Raw genomic sequence first — 17,206 nt, forward strand, 5'->3', positions numbered from 1 at the left:
ATATGGTCCCAAGTTCAAAGTCTTTACTCCCTGTGTCAGAATAGTTCTACTTGTGGTCACCTGAACTCTCTGTCATCATATTCCTCACAGGGGCTTACCTGATTTCTGGTCCCATTTCTCTAAGAAATGGTTGTTACTCTTGGTGTAGTTAATCTCGATCATTCCCTAAGCCTGTGAAGAGATGGGTTCAGCAGCTGCTAGAGATGTCCCACAGCTGGGGGCAACGAGGCCAGTGTAGGATGGCTCTCACATCCAAAAACTCTCCCTTCACCTGGAAGATTGTCTGTCTCTGTAACCTCCCAGAACAAGTCTCTGGCTTCTCTTTTAGAAGAGCTCTTTGAAGTCAGTAATCACAGCTCTTGTGTTCAGATTCTTCCAGCCTAGGGTTCCAGAAGGCCTGAGAAAGGATGTGGAGACCCTCCCAAACCCCACCATCAGCCCTGAAGTCAACAACCTTACAGGAGCAAAAAGAAGTCAGCTTAGAGGCCCTGGTCCATTAAGGCTCCCTGAACATTGGATTAAAATTAGACTAAAGTCTGAGTTAAAACTAAAGCCAGGGATATTTGCAGAGCTTGCCACCCTGGTGTGTCCGCTGGTGCTGGCCTAGGTTAGAGCTGCAGGCAAAGGCCTTGCCACACTACAGGGAGACAAAGGGCTTCTCACTGTTGCTGGTCACCTGGTGGATGAGCAAGTGGGAGCTCTGGCAGAAGCTCTTGCCACACTTGCTACAAACATAAGGCTTCTGGCTCACATGCACATGCTGGTGTCACAGCAAATTTGAACTGTCCATGAAACTCTTGCTGCAGTTAGGGCACTTATAAGGTTTTTCACCTGTGTGTGAGCATTGGAGTTTGGAGCTGTGACAGAAGCTTTTTCCACATTCCAGACAAAGGGTCACTCACTTAAGTGGACACGCTGGTGCTCAGCTAACTGGGTGTGCTCACTAAAGCCACGGCCACACTCAGGACACTTGAAGGGCTGCTCTCCATCGTGGATGCACTGGTGCCACAGGCAGTCTGAGCTGTTGGTGAAATTCTTGCCACACTCATAGCAACTATAGGGCTTCTCACCAGTGTGTGAATGCTAGTGCTGCCCAAAGCGGTCACCGCACCAGAGACAGCAGTAAGGCTTCTCCCCAGTGTGGCAGTACTGATGTTGCAGCAGTTTGGAGCTAAGGCTGAAGCTCTTGCTGCAGTCCCCACAGTAACAGGGCTTGTCACCCGTGTGTGTTCGCTGGTGTTGGATCAGGATGGGGCTAACACTGAAAGTCTTGCCACAGTCAGCACAGCTGCAGGGCTTCTCACCCGTGTGCACTCACTGGTGTTTAACCAGGTCTGAGCTGCGCCCAAAGGCCTCTCCGCAATCCAGACACTTATGAGGCTGCACACCTGAGTGAGAGCGACAGTGTTGGATGAGGCTGGAGGGGAGGTTGAAGCAACCTCTGCATTCGGGACAAGGGTACGGTTTTTCACCAGTGTGATGCTTAACCAGACCTGAGCCGCGTCGGAAGTTTTTGCCACACACTGGACAGCTGTAAGGCTTGTCATCCATGGCTGCTTTGGTGGTGAATGAAATCAGGGAGGCAGACCGTGGTTAGTCCACATTTTCGACCCTCGAAGGCTTTGGGGACTGGAGGACAGTCGGTCCAGGCAGGGACTTCTTTATTCCCAGGGACATGACAGGACCTGACCTACCAAGGAACTGCAGGCCCAAGAGCATTTCCCGGGCGGCTGGCTGCCCCCGGCCACACCAGGAAGGGCCGCTCGGACGGAACAACTTCGCAATCCAGGGGCGATCTGGGGCCTGCCGGGGATCCTGCGTCCCAGCTCCCCTGCAGCTCCGCCCCGTCCGGTTCTCTTTCACCACTTCTGGCGCCGCCAACTCCATTACTAGCGGAAGAGCGAGCGCCCTGCCTCTTGGATGCCAGTTACTAAGCTCCCAGGCACAGCTGAGGCGGGGGTACCTATACATCCAGCACCGGAAACGGAAAGGCCCACGGCCCCTTGTCGCTCTAGGAAGTGGCAGCGAACGTTCTCGGTAGGTTTAACCCTCTCATTCACCTGTCCGAGCAAGAGATCCCCAGGTGCGGCCGCTGTCAGGCACGAGACACCCTGGGCCTGGCTCGGGGTTGCCGGAATCTGTCAGCCCGGACTTCGGGGCCCAGCTGCCGCTTGAGGGCGGCGAAGCGAGTTAAGGAGGAAGGCCAGTGGCTACCAGGGACACGCCGGGGGTGCAGCAGCACGGCACGAAGACTCCACGGTCAAAAGTCTGGTTTCTCTGAGGCGCCGGCGCGCTCTGAGGCTCGGGGGATTCCCATTCGTCTTAAGCTACGGACCAGGCTTGGTACGGACTACATCTCCCAGCATGCACGGCTCGCGCCTCTTCGGCTCGCATGTCGCTTAGACAACCACCACTCCCGATGAGCCTTGTGCGTCCAGAACTACAACTTCCGACTCTCAGTGTGACAGGCGACGCTATTTAAGCCGCGTCGGAAAGGAGGAACTGGCCCCGCCCCTCTTCCAGGGCCGCTCTCTCAGATAAGCGGCGAGGAGCGGGGTGGAGCCTGAGGCCCGAGCCAAGATGGCGGCTGCGAAACCAACCCTCACGGACTCGCTCTCGTTCTGCCTCGCGCAGCTCACGGCGGCGGCCGGGGAGGATCTGGGTGGGGGAAAGGACCCAGCTACCAACGAGACACCCCTGGGCCGTGCGCTCTTAGCCCTCCGCACGCGCCACATCAAGGCAGCAGGGGGAATCGAGCGCTTCCGGGCACGCGGCGGGCTCCGCCCCCTTCTCTCGCTGCTACGGCGAGCGGCGGCAGCAGACCCCGCCCCGCCCCAGGCAGGCCCAGGCTCCGCCCCCTTGTCGGCCGCGTTGGCAGCCTCTGCTGGCCCCGCCCCCTCGCCGGGCCCCGCCCCCTCCGCCGCCTTGTCTTCGTCGACGCCTTCGCCGCCAGTACGCCTGCGCAAGACGCTGGACTTGGCCCTCAGCATCCTAGCCAACTGCTGCACAGAAGGGGCGTGCCGGGCTGAAGTGCGCAGACTCGGAGGCATTCTCTCTTTGGGTAAGGCCCCGCCCCCACTTCCTAGAAAGTCCACCCGCGCCGGGTTCTGTGTCTGGGCTCGGGCGGTGTTGAGCTCTGTGTGTCGTAGCCTGGCATTATGGCGGGACACCCCCTCCCGTTCCCCCGGCATTACTCCCCGGGATGTCCGTGCGCGCTCCAGAAATTGTACCTGAGCCCTCCCAGACCGGATAATCACAGCCGTTATCTGGTCGTGGCCCCTCCCTCGCGTCTGGGCTGAGGGTTATCCCCCATTTAGATAGTCACAGCGCATACTCAGGGCCTGCCGTGTGGCCCTGTGCGAGAATCGGAACCTCATTTGGTGAGCTGGAGGCCAGAGGGTCTGCAGTCAGCCAGACCTAGCCTCCAAGGCTGAAATTCCTTGCTGTAAAATGGGGTAATAATAGCTTCCTTGCAAAACGAGTGGCAAGAAATGGAACTGTACGTGCAGGACGTAGAGACCGGGGACAAACTGGGTGTTTCCAGTTGTTAAAAACTAGCACAGAAAGAGAAAATCCCAACAAGAGATCAAGCTCTACTGTTCGCCAGCTAAGTTAGCGCCTCCTAGCGGCAGTGATGCCGGCACAGCATTCAGGTCCTGTGTGAAACTGGGCGTTTTGACAAAATCTTTATGGGGGGGGGGGGGGTCAAGTGAAGCATTAATAAACATAAAACTTGCATAAAATGCATCTGGCCTGTAACATGTTTCACAAAGGCCTGGCCCATTAATACACCCTCCATAAATGGCAGGTTTTGTTACTGGTTTGTAAGCCCCAGTGTTCCATCACTATTTTGCATTTTCAGTATCCCTGAAGCCACCCAGGTCTTTCTAGCCCTACTTAACACCATGTGCCTAAGACTGCTGGGCCTGATTCAAGCCATTGTCTTTTCTCACCTGAACAATGGTGACAGCCCCTTGCTCGCTGTCTGGTCCATTCTCCCCACGGATGCTAGATTATACCATGTACTCCCCTTCTTCCAACCTTTGGAGAGCTCCTAGAGCCTTCACGTTCAAGTCTAGATCCTTCGGCCTGGCATTCAAGGCCCTTCGTGAAGCCACAGCACAGACTTAACCCTGCACCTTGGGGCCAGCATCCCATATTGAAGTGCCAGGTCAAGTCCCAGCTGCTCCACTTCTGATCCAGTTCCTTGCTGGTGTGCCTGAGAAGGCAGTGGAAGATCCTGCCATCCACGTGCAGAGACCTGGATGGAGTTCCAGGTTCCTAGTTTCAGCCTGGCCTGGTCCCAAACCATTTGGAGACTGAACTAGCAGGTGGAGAGCTCACTTGCTCTCCCTGTCTCTCTGTCTCTTCCTCCCTGTCACTCTGCCTTTGAAGTGAATAAAATCTTTAACAAAAAAAAAAAAAAAAAAAACCTACATCTTTACAAAGACCACTTTCAAGCCTGAAATGCCATGTAATGCCACCATCCACCTCCGCCTCTAGCAAATTCCTACCTATTTAGCTCCTGCTCCGAGCTTCTTCCGAAGCCTTTTTGGTCCTTCTCACACCACCTTCTTGAGCTAATGAGGGCGGTAATAAGAGATAGAACGCTCAAGGAGCCAAAAACTCTTCTTGCAGTGACCATTCTTCAGTGTGTGAAAGCGGACAGCATCCAGAACCGAACGGCCCGTGCCCTGGGGAACTTAGCCGTGGAACCTGAGAGCTGCAGAGCCATCCACTCTGCCGGTGAGAAGGCTGTGAGGGTGGGGCCAGCACTGGCGTGGAGTGGGACAAGGGCTGGGTCCTCGGTCCTTGCTCACCCCTTGTCGTCCCCTGCCCTCTGCAGGCGCTGTTCCCCTGTTGGTGGAGAGCCTGACAGCCTGCCAGGACTCACAGTGCCTGCAGAGTGTGGTGCGTGCCCTCCGCAACCTGGCAGACTCGCCCCAGCACCGGCTGGCGCTGGCCCAGCAGGGGGCAGTACGCCCACTGGCTGAGCTCCTAGCTGCAGCCCCAGATCCTGCACTGACCTCTGCCCTCGTCCGTGCCCTCCTGGAGCTCAGCCGTGGCTGTTCCCGGGCCTGTGCTGAGCAGCTGAGCCTGGGTGGAGCGCTGGGCCCACTTGTCAGCCTGGCCTCCCACCCCAAACGGGTAGTACGTGAGGCAGCCATCCTGATCCTTGCCAACCTGTGTGCCCAGGGCCTGGTACGGCCTGCACTGGGCAATGCAGGTGGTGTGGAAGTGCTGCTTGGTGAGCTCCGGAGGCGCCGGGGCTCCAGTGGGGCCAGCCCAGTCTCCCAGCAGCCTCTAGTGCGAGCCGTGTGCCTCCTGTGCCGGGAGGCCATTAACCGAGCCAGGTTGCGGGATGCTGGCGGCTTAGAGCTGTTGATGGGCCTGCTGCGGGATCCTCGTGCCAGCGCCTGGCACCCACGTGTTGTGGCCGCCCTCGTCGGCTTCCTCTATGATACTGGGGCCCTGGGTCGGCTACAGGCTCTGGGACTTGTACCTCTCCTGGCTGGGCAGCTGTGTGGCGAGGCTGGCGATGATGAAGAAGAGGGAACAGAAGCCGCTTCCTGGGACTTCCCTGAGGAACGGACCCCTGAGCGGGCAGAGGCTGGGAGTCTCCGAAGCCTCAGGTAAGTCCCCACCTCAGGAGCCAGGAGGCTGGCGGCGCTGTGGAGCAGGGGTTGGGTCCCCAATCCCTATCCCATCTCAAGTTTTCATTGACCCCCAACTCCTGATTCCTTGTCCTTTCCTGACCTGACCATGTCCCAGTGTCAAGGACCCAAGTATTAGCAGGAAGCTGGAATCCAAAGCAGAGCCGAGACTCCAACCCAGGTGCTAAGGGACGCAGGGGTCCCAAAGTGGCCTGTACCAACCACCCGCCCCGGGTCTGCTTTCTTCTTTTCCCCCTTGGCTTGAGGTTCAGTCTTCTGGGTCTAGCTTTTGACCTGGGCTCCACCCCCAACAATTCTGAACTGTAGGCCCCAGGCAAGTTCGTTAGGAGGTACTATCCTCTGGAACCCAAGTTTTGGTTATTTTTCTTCTTTTTAAAATTTGTTTATGTATTTGAAAGCAGAGAGATGAAGAAACAAGCCTTCCAACCACCAGCTCACTCCCCAAATGGCCACCACAGCCGGATCTGGGCCGGGTCTCCCACATGGGTGGCAAGGCCCCAAGCGCTTGGGCCATCTGCTACTCTCTTCTCAGGTGCATTAGCACAGAACTGTATTGGAAGTGGAGTAGCCAGGACCCAGACCAGCACTCCAGTGTGGGGTGCTAGCCTTGTAAGTGGCAGCTTAACCCACAGTGGTGCCACTGGAGCCCAAGTCTTATTTTGTAACCATCACTTACTTATAAGCTGAAACATGGAGAAGTTAAGGAACTTCTCTGAGCCTCTGATTCCTGTGTGTAACATGGAGGATAGATTCTGCTACATAAAATGGAGGATACTAATGAACATTGCCCCAGGGGTTGTCGTAAAGATTAACTGAAGGTGGTTGGCCCCTTTCCTGGCCCTAAGCAGTGCTCACTATATATCCGCTGTCTTGTAAATTCTCTGCCTCCACTTCCTCCACCTGTCCTTGGTACTCTTGCACATGGGCCTCCTAGCTAGTGTTTGAATGTCCTAGGTAAGTGCCATCCCAGAGCCGAGATGACCCTTACCCCTGTACACCCTCATCTCACCTCCTTCAGATCTTGTTCCAGTCGTAACCTTCTCAGTGAAGGCTACCATCTCCATCCTACTGACAATTTCATCTCTCCCCACTCTGGCCCTTTCTGTACCCTTGTTTGGTTCTTCTCCCTAGAACATAAACTCCAGGAGGACAGCAACTTTGTTCAGTGCCTTTCCCAAACACCTGACACAGGACTTTCCACATAATCAGTAATTACTGAATAAGTTTTGGGTTTGTCCATCCACTTTTTTGTTTTTTTAAAGATTTATTTATTTACTTGAAAGGCAGAGTTACAGAGAGGGAGAGGCAGAGAGAGATCTTCCATCCACTGGCTCACTTTCCAAATGGTCATAATGGCCACAGCTGGGCCAGACCGAAGCCAGGGGCCAAGAGCTTCACCCAGGTCTCCCACGTGGGTGCAGGGTCCCAAACACTTGGGCCATCTTCTGCTGCTTTCCTGGGTGCATTAGCAGGAAGCTAGATGGGAAGTGGAGCAGCTGGGATTTGAACTGATGCCCATCTGGGGTGCCAGAGCTGCAGGCGGCAGCTTAACCCACTACTCCACAGTGCCAACCCCCCATCCATTCCTGTTTTCACCCCATTCCCCCTTTATCTGCACTATTCCTCTCCCTCAGCTTCACCTGCTTACAAAGGACCACTTGAAAAAAAGTATTTTCTGAGGCTGCTGTTGTGGAACAGCCAGTTAAGCGACACCAGCATCGCTTATCTGAGTGCCATTTGGGTCGCAGCTGCTCCACTTCCCATCCAGCTCCCTGCTAACATGTCTGGAAGGCAGCAGAAGATGGCCCAGGTGCTTGGGCCCCTGCACTCCCCTGGAAGACCAGGATGAATCTCCCAGCTCCTGCCTTCAGTGTGGCCGAGGCCCGGCCATTGTGACCATTTGGGGAGTAAACCAGTGAACAGAAGATCAGTCTGTCTCTTTCGTTCTCCTCTCTGTCTTGCTCTGTAGCTGCCTTTCAAGTAAACAAACAACTCAAAAAAATTTTTTAATTGACAAAATAATATTTTAAAGTAAGTGGATTTTAATTGTTTTTTTATTTATTTGAAAGGCTAGATGCCCAAATATCCAACAGCCAGAGCTGGACCATGTCAAGGACCCAAGTATTAGCAGGAAGCTGGAATCCAAAGCAGAGCCGAGACTCCAACCCAGGCGCTAAGGGACGCAGGGGTCCCAAAGTGGCCTGTACCAACCACCCGCCCCGGGTCTGCTTTCTTCTTTTCCCCCTTGGCTTGAGGTTCAGTCTCCTCTCCTCACTGCCCTCTGCAGGTCGTGGCTGATCTCCGAGGGCTACGCAGCAGACTCCGAAGACATCTCTCCAGACTGGTCTCCCGAGCATTGCCCCCTGCCTGAGTGTGCGGAACCCACCAACCCCAGCCCTAGTCCAGCGTCGCTGCGGCCCCCGCGCACACTGCGCACCCCACGCACGCCGGCGCACAGCCCTGCCGTGGGCGCCACTGAAGAGCCTTGGGGCCGCGAAGGGCCGGCGCTGCTGCTGCTGTCGCGCTTCTCCCAGGCTCCTGACCCCAGTGGGGCACTGGTGACGGGGCCGGCGCTATGTGGCCTGCTGGCCTACGTGACAGGCGCACCGGGCCCGCCCAGCCCGCGTGCGCTGCGCATCCTGGCGCGCCTCACCTGCAACCCTGCCTGCCTCGAGGCCTTCGTGCGCAGCTACGGCGCAGCGCTACTGCGCGCCTGGCTGGTGCTGGGAGTGGCGCCTGACGACTGGCCCTCCGCGCGGGCCCGGCCTACTCGCCGCAGCCAGCACCGAGAGCTGGGTACATGCCCCTGCCTTGCTGCCCACATGCAAGTTCCTATCCTCTTCTGTCGCCTCCCATGGACCCAAAGCCCACCTTCCAGTTAACCTGTTCCACCCCTCCAATGTCCAGATTAACCGGCAGGGCAGCACCACAGCCCCAGCCTGCAGAGTTCTGCTCTGGCTGCTGCCCAGGCCTGAGCCCCAGATCCCCATAACCTAGATCTTGGCCCAGTAAAGGTTGATTCTGCCTTACCCTGACCGCTGCATGCTGGGCACAATGGCTTGTGAACCCAGACCCAGGCCCTGCTTCCCAGACAGTACGGTGCTGCCCAGTCTTCTGTCATGTCTGCAGATTTGTTGCCGTCCATGGCCACCCAGCCTAGCACCCTGTTCTTGCCCCTGGCTTCTGCCTCCTAGCAGCCTGACCCCGTTCCCTCCAGCCTGCAGCCTCCCCCAATGTGCCCTGATTTCTTGCCCGTCCTGTGCCAGCAGTGTCCCCAGCCTCTCAGCCTGAGCTTCCCCGCCCCTTCCGCCTGCAGGTGAAATGCTGCTGCAGAACCTGACTGTGCAAGCCGAGTCGCCCTTCGGGGTCGGCGCCCTCACCCACCTGCTGCTCTCCGGGAGCCCTGAGGACCGTGTGGCCTGCGCGCTGACCTTGCCCTTCATCTGTCGGTGAGGGGAATGTGGGTGCCTGCCGGGGATCCAGGGAGCAGGGTTGCTGGTTCCCAATTGCACCCTGTTCTGCCTCCTGAGTGACTCCCCATCTCCCTGCAGGAAGCCTTCTCTGTGGCGCCGGCTGCTTCTGGACCAGGGCGGCCTCCGTCTCCTCCTCACAGCGTTGACCCGGCCAGCTCCACACCCGCTCTTCCTCTTCTTCGCTGCAGACTCCTTGTCCTGCCTCCGATGCCTGCTGGTTCCCACTGTGAACCCAGCCCTCCCTTCTGCAACTGCCAAGGACTCAGACCCTCCTTCCCCTTGCCTCTACAAACCTCTGCTGGGCCCAGCCCCTGTCCCAGCTCCTGACCTGCATTTCCTGTTGGACTCGGGCCTACAGCTCCCTGCCCAACGAGCTGCCTCGGCCACTGCCTCCCCTTTCTTCCGGGCCCTGCTCTCTGGCAGCTTTGCCGAAGCCCAGATGGACCTAGTGCCACTGCGAGGCCTGTCACCCAGTGCGGCCTGGCCCATCCTGCACCACGTGCATGGCTGCCGGGGCTGCGGGGCTGCCCTGGGGCCCGTGCCCCCACCAGGCCAGCCCCTGCTGGGCTCAGAAGCTGAGGAGGCATTGGAGGCTGCCGGCCGCTTCCTGCTGCCCAGCTTGGAGGAGGAGCTAGAAGAGGCTGTAGGCCGCATCCACCTGGGGCCCCAGGGTGCCCCAGAGTCAGTGGGTGAGGTGTTCCGCCTGGGCCGGCCCCGGCTGGCTGCCCACTGTGCCCGCTGGACCCTGGGGCCAGGTCAGTGCCCACGGAAGCGGGCCCTGGCACTGGTGGGGCTTGTGGAGGCAGCGGGTGAGGAGGCAGGGCCCCTGACGGAGGCGCTGCTGGCCGTGGTGATGGGGATTGAGCCAGGGGCCAGGGGTCCCAGCCCAGACTGTTGATGGCCCCTGGGAAGAGACCCCAGCATGAATTGACTACAGAGGAGGCCTCCCCCAGAGTGGCTGGGAAAGAGGCCAGGCAGAAGGAGACGTCACCAAGGACTGAGGAGAGGATGGAGCCAGACCCCAGGATGATGTTTCTGAAGAGCCAGGAGTGAGAAGTCAAGGCCAGGGTCTGGGCATGGGGCCCAAGAGAATAGCCCAGGGGCCCAGCCTCTGCAGTTGAGATTAAAAAGCTTTAGAGTTGTTTGCCTCTGTCGTGTGCTGTCTCTTCTCACTTTCCTGTAGGAGGACCCCTGCCCCTTCACCGCCAAGCAAGATCTGCCCATGTCTCTGTGAATTGCCGCAGGCCACCCTTGGCACATAAAAGTTTAATAAGCCATTGTCCAGGGATTTCTGGAGCCCTGGGATAGGGTGGAGTTTCCAGGCCTCTCCTTAGGATGTGGTTTTAGACCCCAGGGGAGGCCTGTTTCCTGCTCAGAGGGTCTCCTGGCTCAGCCAGCCACCCAGCCACAGACAGACCTCGGTCAAGGCCGAGAGGGCTGTGGGAGTGCGTAATGTGTGTCCGAGGCCTTGGCATTACTCTCCCCTGACTGTTGTCCACCCATCCCAGGCCCTCAATTCCTGGGATCATTCGCATCTATCAGGCCAAGTGTCTTCATGCTGTCTGCATAGGGAAAAGCCTTCTGCAGTCCTAGATTCTATGAGGCCCAGAGAAAGCCCAAGCCCTGTGCTGACCCCCAGGTGAGGGAGACACTCACACTGCTTTAGTCTGGCCTCCAGACCATGAGTTTGAGGAGAGACCTGGACCAGGCCTGTGGCAGGGTCTGCTTCTGGGAAGCTTGTGGTTGGCACTGGCAGCTCCTGTGCCTCTGTGGGTGGTCTTCCAAGGCTGGTTTCTCAGGCTGTGCATGAGAACCACGCAGGGAGCTCTTGAAGACACACAGATGCCAAAGGCCTTTCTCATTGCATTGAACTGGGCCAGGGAGGTGGTGCCTGGGTGGAGACCCACAGTCTGATGCTCGGGTCCATCCAGTTGTGCCTGCCCATACCCATCTCTGGGGTGATTTGTTTCCACCCTGATTTCTCAGGGTCTCAGTCCCAGGAGGGCGCCCTGTTGCCCTGTATGTGGAGCCTGTCTTCTTTGTCCATCGGTAGCTTGGCACAGAGCTGTTTGGGAACAGGCCAGGGTCAGGCACAATGTTAAGCAATGGTTTTCAGGGACCTATGGGATGGCTGGGGTCTGGCCACCAGAGAGTGCTTTCTCTAAGTCTGCATGGGTCCTGGTCCTGGGTCTGAGTTCACCTGTGTACTCCAGCTCAGTCTGTGTCCCTGTCTGAGTGAGCATGACTCGAGATCTCTGCGTACTCGGTTATCAGAGTCTCACCTTAAGAGGCTCACTCCTGCCCCTAACCCAAAAGATGCTTCCTGGGACCAGGCTCTCAGGAATGGAGCTACAGAGGGCAGGGAAGAAGGGGGACGGCTCTGTCTAGGACTCAGTGCTGGCTGCGGGTGGGAGTATCTGATTGGAAGCCCCAGTCTGCACCCCTAAGTCTCACCAGGCAAGGGCTCTGGAGTTTGGTCTAGAAGAGTCACTTCTCCGACTCCGGCTCTGGCCGCCTGGGGCTCCCTGCCGCTGAGGCCAAGGCTGGGGTGTGGCCGCCTCCGCGGCCGGCCTTGGGTGGGCCGTGGCGCTCTCTCCCGTCCACGCCCCCACCCCGGGTTCCCCCGTTCATTGCCCCCCCATCGCCATCCCAGCGGGTCCTGGCTTCCTTACATGGTCACGGCCGGGCTTCCAGCTCCCGGACGTCCCCCCCGCCCCCCGCCCCCACCGGACACGGCCCCCGCCCTGCTCGCCCCGCGCCGCCCGCCCGCGCCCCGCCATGGAGGACCTGGGTGAGTGGGGCGCCGATCCCCGGGTCGCCAGCCCCTTGCCGCGGTCTGGATCCGCTTCCCCAGCCTCGCGACCGCGCGCCTCCCCATCCCTGGCTTCTTGCGCCGGCTTCTCGCCTCCTGCGCGCGCCTGCTTCCCGACTCCACGTCCCCCTTCCTGCCTCTCCCTTCCTGCCTTTCCTGGGCTGGCCGCTCGCGGCCTCGGGTGGGCGCTGAGTCTCCGGGGCTGCGGGCAGGGAGGAGTTAACGAGGCCCCGGAGTCGGGAACTGGGAAAGTAGACGGGAGGACAGAGTGTGACAGCGAGTTTCGGAGAAGAAAGCGCGGGGCTGTGTCGGGAGTTTCGGGGGGCGGAGTGCGTCAGGGGTCCGGTCCAAGGGGCAGAACAGAGAGTGACGGACAGGGAGTGCGAGAAGGTTGGGGGCGAAGGTCCCACGTTCTGGCAGGGAAGGAGGTCAAAGGACCGGATCCTAGGTTGGGGAGACGGTTGGGGACAGGAGGGAGGACCCAGGTAGCTCGTCCTCCCTGTGGGTCGTGGTGACTAGAAGGGTTGTGCCCGCCATCAGAGCAAAGACGTTCCCGCACCCCTGCAGTAGAGGGTGCTCCTCAGCAGGGGTAACGGACACCGGGACTGTGGGAAACAGGCCAATCAGAAAGCAGGTCCCGCGCAACTCACCAATGAGGAGCCTAGGGCGGGACTCGGTGGGACCTGGAAATGAGCCAGGTGGGGCGGGGCCTCTTCAGGTAGGGAAAGGAATTAGTGAGTGTGGCAGAAAGAGCGTCCAATCAGAAAGCTGGGTGCCAGGCATCGGGCCAATTAAGCAATTTGGAGTGGGGCCCAATTTAGCTTGAGTGAAGAGCCAACGTTGACTGCATCAGGGGAGATGGGGAGAGAATAAAAGAATCAGGTGGTTAGGTCTGCGCTTGACTCCCTGCATGAGCCAATCAGGATGTGCCGGTCTCCTTGCTACAGTTCCACGTCTCTGCCTTGGGCTGGCCCTGTTTCATCCCCTTTCTAGACCTCTGCTCTTAACATTGGCTTCTGTCCTCAAATGCCGCCCACTCAGAACCCTTCTCTGATCTCGCAAGGCCCTGTCTTCTGCCCTGTGACCCCAACCCCCAATCTCTAACCCTGAGGGCCTCTCCCTGCAGATGCCCTGCTTTCTGACCTGGAGACCACCACCTCACACATGCCAAGGTCAGGGGCTACAAAACAGCGCCCCTCAGAGCCACTCACAACTCCCCCACCCTATGGCCACCAGCCACAGGTGAGATCAGATGCTGGGAACCGCGGCAGCCATGAGGGCCAGGTCTGGGGACTCTGGGCCTTAGCCAAGCCAAGTATGGCTGGTCATCTTGCACAATCCTCTCCTCTCTCTGCAGACAGGGTCTGGGGAGTCTTCAGGAGCCTCTGGGGACAAGGACCATCTGTACAGGTGAGGAGATGGGGAACAATGGGGAACTGGGGTATACAGATAGAGGAGCCAACTGAGGCTCAGGTGAGAAGGCTTGGATTCCCCACACTGAATCCAGGCTCCCACTTTGCTCCCCAGTACGGTATGCAAACCCCGGTCCCCGAAGCCTGCAGCCCCTGCGGCCCCTCCATTCTCCTCTTCCAGTGGTGTCTTGGGCACAGGGCTCTGTGAGCTAGACCGGCTGCTTCAGGAACTTAACGCCACCCAGTTCAACATCACAGGTACCAGGGTCATGGGGCCGGACCTTGGTGGGATAGAGCACAGCAAAGAACTCAGAATAACAGTTACAGGGCACAAAATCTTAACTGGGAGAGTGGGTTGCTCATGGCCCCATGCCCAGTGCCTGTCTCTCCTCTCTCCAGATGAAATAATGTCTCAGTTCCCATCCAGCAAGGTGGCTACAGGAGAGCAGAAGGAAGACCAATCTGAAGATAAGAAAAGACCCAGCCTGTGAGTCTGGCATAGGTGGCAAGGCTGGGAGAGAGGTGATATAGGTCCTGGGTGTTTGAGTTATTAGAGGAGACCCAGAGATGACACACCTGTGCTCTTCACAGCCCTCCCAGTCCAACCCCTGTCCTCCCCAAGCCTTCGGCCACGTCGGCCACTCTGGAGCTGGACAGACTGATGGCCTCACTCTCTGACTTCCGTGTCCAGAACCATGTGAGTCAGGCAGAGTGTGGGCTGGCATACTGATTGGTTCCCCAATCCATGTTGGACCCTTCCACCTCTGCTGCTGACTCAATGCTCACCTTCTCCCCACTGCAGCTTCCAGCCCCTGCACCCACCCAGCCGCCGGCACCGGCAAATTCCGTGAGTGAGCCCTCCCCATCCCCGCCGGCACCGACAAGCAAGGGCAGCCTGGACACCATGCTGGGGCTGCTGCAGTCTGACCTCAGCCGCCGGGGGGTTCCCACCCAGGCCAAGGGCCTCTGTGGCTCCTGCAATAAACCAATTGCTGGGCAAGTAAGTGGAATCCTACGAGAGGGGAGGTAGAGAGCCACAGGCCCACCTTTTCTGAGAACCCAGCTTGGTGCTGTCCCCCTTTTAAGTTGTTATTATTATTATTATTATTATTATTTATTGGAGAGAGTTACAGAAAGAGAGAGATATCTCCCATCCACTAGTTCACTCCCCAAGTGGCTGCAATGGCTGGAGCTGGGCCGATCTGAAGCCAGGAGCCAGGAGCTTCTTTCGGGTCTCCCACGCAGATGCAGGCACCCAGGAACTTGGGCCATCTTCCACTGCTTTCCCAGGCCCTAGTAGAGAGCTGGATTGGAAGTGGAGCAGCCAGGACTCAAACCAGCGCCCATATGGGATGCAGGCACTGCAGGCCCAGGCTTAGCCCACCACGCCACAGTACTGGCCCCCAAGTGCTGTTCCCTTTTAATAACTCCATGAAGTGCATATGACTATTTATGTTTTATGTTATGGACAGGGTGATTGAAGTTTGGGTCACTTAGCAAGTAGGCGGTAAAGGCAAGAATTCCATCCTAGTTACCATATATTGTGGTCAGACTGTGCCAGGGCTTCTGTAAAACCTATTTCCAGGCTCCACTCACCCTCTCTCAGGCACCCAACAAGACTGTACCTCCTCTGTCAGAGGAGAGCTGGGAGCTCTGGTTCTTGGATTATTGGTGGAGCAGGTGTGAGTCACAACAGCTGTGCCCAATTACCCCAATTGGCCACGATGGCCGGAGCTGCACCAATCCAAAGCCAGGAGCCAGAAGCTTCTTCCAGGTCTCCCATGTGGGTGCAGGGGCCCAAGGACTTGGGCCATCTTCTACTGCTTTCCCAGGCCATAGCAGAGAGCTGGATCAGAAGTTGAGCAGCCTGGTCTCGAACTGGCGCCCACATGGGATGCTGGCATTGCAAGCGGCGCCTTTACCCGCTATGCTACAGCGCCGGCCCCTACTTACATGATCTTGAACGTGGGAGGATTCATCCTGGTCTGAAAGGGATAGGACTCCAAAAGCGCCAGGTAAAATCGAAACTCACTGGGCCTGTGGCCGCCCGGCGGCCCCACCCCCAACTCGCAGGTGGTGACAGCTTTGGGACGCGCCTGGCACCCAGAGCACTTCATTTGCGGTAGCTGCTCCACGGCGCTGGGAGGCAGCAGCTTCTTCGAGAAGGACGGAGCTCCCTTCTGCCCCGAGTGCTACTTCGAGCGCTTCTCGCCACGATGCGGCTTCTGCAACCAACCCATCCGACACGTGAGCCCTGGCCCGACCGCACCCTCCAAACCCACAGCACCTGGGACAGCGCGCTCCCTCACGAAGTCCCTGTTAGATCTGCCCCACCCCTCCAATCAGACTCAACTCCCCAAGAGTTAAATCTGCAACCTCCCTCAGACTCAAGGCACCCAGGTCCCGGGTGGGAGAGGGAGGGAAGACGGCTGTCGCCCGCCCACCCGCTGAGTGCCCCCTTTGGTTCCATGCAGAAGATGGTGACTGCCCTGGGCACCCATTGGCACCCAGAGCATTTCTGCTGCGTCAGTTGCGGGGAGCCCTTCGGAGAAGAGGGTGAGACCCAGACTTCCCGCCTCCACTCACCCCTCGTCCGGGGGCTCCCATCCCACCTCGCACCAACGTCCCTGGTTCCCTCTGATTGCCCCTCATGGCTCCCGTCCCTGGTCCCGCCCGCACCCCTGGCTCTGAACCCACTCGGTTCCCACCCCTAGGTTTCCACGAGCGCGAGGGCCGCCCCTACTGCCGCCGGGACTTCCTGCAGCTGTTCGCCCCACGCTGCCAGGGCTGCCAGGGTCCCATCCTGGACAACTACATTTCAGCACTCAGCGCGCTCTGGCACCCGGACTGCTTCGTCTGCAGGGTGCGCGCGGTCGCGGGGCGGGCCTGGGTGGGTCTGGGGCGGGGTTAGGAGTCCGGGACGGAGCACTGATTGGGCGTGGGTTCCTTCGGGGCGGGGCTGTGGCCGCTGACTGGTCTTCGACACTGCACTTCCCCAGGAATGTTTCGCGCCCTTCTCGGGAGGCAGCTTTTTTGAGCACGAGGGCCGCCCGCTGTGCGAGAACCACTTCCACGCGAGGCGCGGCTCGCTGTGCGCCACTTGCGGCCTCCCCGTGACCGGTCGCTGCGTGTCGGCGCTGGGCCGCCGCTTCCACCCGGACCACTTCACCTGCACCTTCTGCCTGCGCCCGCTCACCAAGGGCTCCTTCCAGGAGCGCGCGGGCAAACCTTACTGCCAGCCTTGCTTCCTCAAGCTCTTCGGCTGACCGAGTGCGGGGTTCGCTGGTCCGGACGCCTCGCTCCACAGGTCCTCGCTTGCGCAAGAGCCCGGGTCCTCCAGACCCCAAGGCCTGGCTCTTTGAGTTTGGGGTTGCCCCCACCCCACCCCCAGCTCCGTGAGGCTCCGCCCACCGGACAGACCTAACCCCCTGAGGTACTCAACGTCCTTCGCCATGCCATCAAGTTCAGAACCGGCGCCACCGATCCCGAAACCACGTGCCTCCAAAGCGGATCGTGGAGGGACGCGCTAGGCCCTCGCCCTGCTCGTACCTTTAGGCGGACTCTGGAGGAGGAGAGTTCCTGCAATGCCGACTAATCGGAAGCCTGGCCTGCCCTGCTCCACGTTCCCTCACTGTTCTGTGCACTTTTATTTTCTTGCCCGCATAAACACACATTCCACGTGTCACTGGTGCAGTGTCTCTGTGCGCGGGTGGGAGCCTTGCCTGGGATGGCGGGAGGCGCCTGCTGGGTCTGTCCCACTACCCTGGGCCCTGGGACACTGCCCTGTGGCCTCAACCCTCACAAATGGCCACTCCTCGGTTTCCGATGCCAGTT

The 17,206-nt window shown here is 58.9% G+C and overlaps 3 protein-coding genes and 1 long non-coding RNA gene across 4 annotated transcripts in view; 2 read left to right on the forward strand and 2 right to left on the reverse strand.

The window, feature by feature from the left end:
• Positions 1-1,971, reverse strand: part of LOC138842995 (uncharacterized) — a 123,463-nt gene extending 121,492 nt beyond the window's left edge. The window contains 5 exon segments of the mRNA XM_089321135.1: positions 99-1,546; positions 1,548-1,672; positions 1,675-1,740; positions 1,742-1,848; positions 1,851-1,971. Of these exon segments, the coding sequence (XP_089177261.1) occupies positions 895-1,546; positions 1,548-1,672; positions 1,675-1,740; positions 1,742-1,848; positions 1,851-1,971 (1,071 nt within the window). The 3' untranslated portion in view covers positions 99-894.
• ARMC5 (armadillo repeat containing 5) lies at positions 1,511-10,295 on the forward strand. The gene is made up of 6 exons (XM_008248695.5): positions 1,511-3,061; positions 4,639-4,746; positions 4,847-5,633; positions 7,963-8,471; positions 8,992-9,124; positions 9,227-10,295. The coding sequence occupies exons 1-6, from the start codon at positions 2,581-2,583 to the stop codon at positions 10,044-10,046; spliced, it is 2,838 nt and encodes a 945-aa protein (XP_008246917.4). The 5' UTR covers positions 1,511-2,580; the 3' UTR covers positions 10,047-10,295.
• Positions 10,296-10,399: 104 nt separating this feature from the next.
• LOC138847109 (uncharacterized) lies at positions 10,400-13,080 on the reverse strand. Its single transcript, XR_011384716.2, has 2 exons — positions 11,936-13,080; positions 10,400-11,213 (listed from the first exon to the last, which is right to left on the reverse strand). It is a non-coding gene; the product is annotated as an uncharacterized LOC138847109 (long non-coding RNA).
• TGFB1I1 (transforming growth factor beta 1 induced transcript 1) lies at positions 11,770-17,057 on the forward strand. The gene is made up of 11 exons (XM_002721726.6): positions 11,770-11,939; positions 13,087-13,202; positions 13,318-13,370; positions 13,488-13,630; positions 13,772-13,859; positions 13,964-14,069; positions 14,175-14,372; positions 15,446-15,619; positions 15,847-15,928; positions 16,087-16,235; positions 16,372-17,057. The coding sequence occupies exons 1-11, from the start codon at positions 11,927-11,929 to the stop codon at positions 16,636-16,638; spliced, it is 1,389 nt and encodes a 462-aa protein (XP_002721772.1). The 5' UTR covers positions 11,770-11,926; the 3' UTR covers positions 16,639-17,057.
• The last annotated feature ends 149 nt before the right edge of the window (positions 17,058-17,206 follow it).

Source organism: Oryctolagus cuniculus, chromosome 19, assembly GCF_051225735.1.
Source record: "Oryctolagus cuniculus isolate XC-2025 breed Fujian yellow rabbit chromosome 19, ASM5122573v1, whole genome shotgun sequence".
Lineage (NCBI taxonomy): Eukaryota > Metazoa > Chordata > Mammalia > Lagomorpha > Leporidae > Oryctolagus > Oryctolagus cuniculus.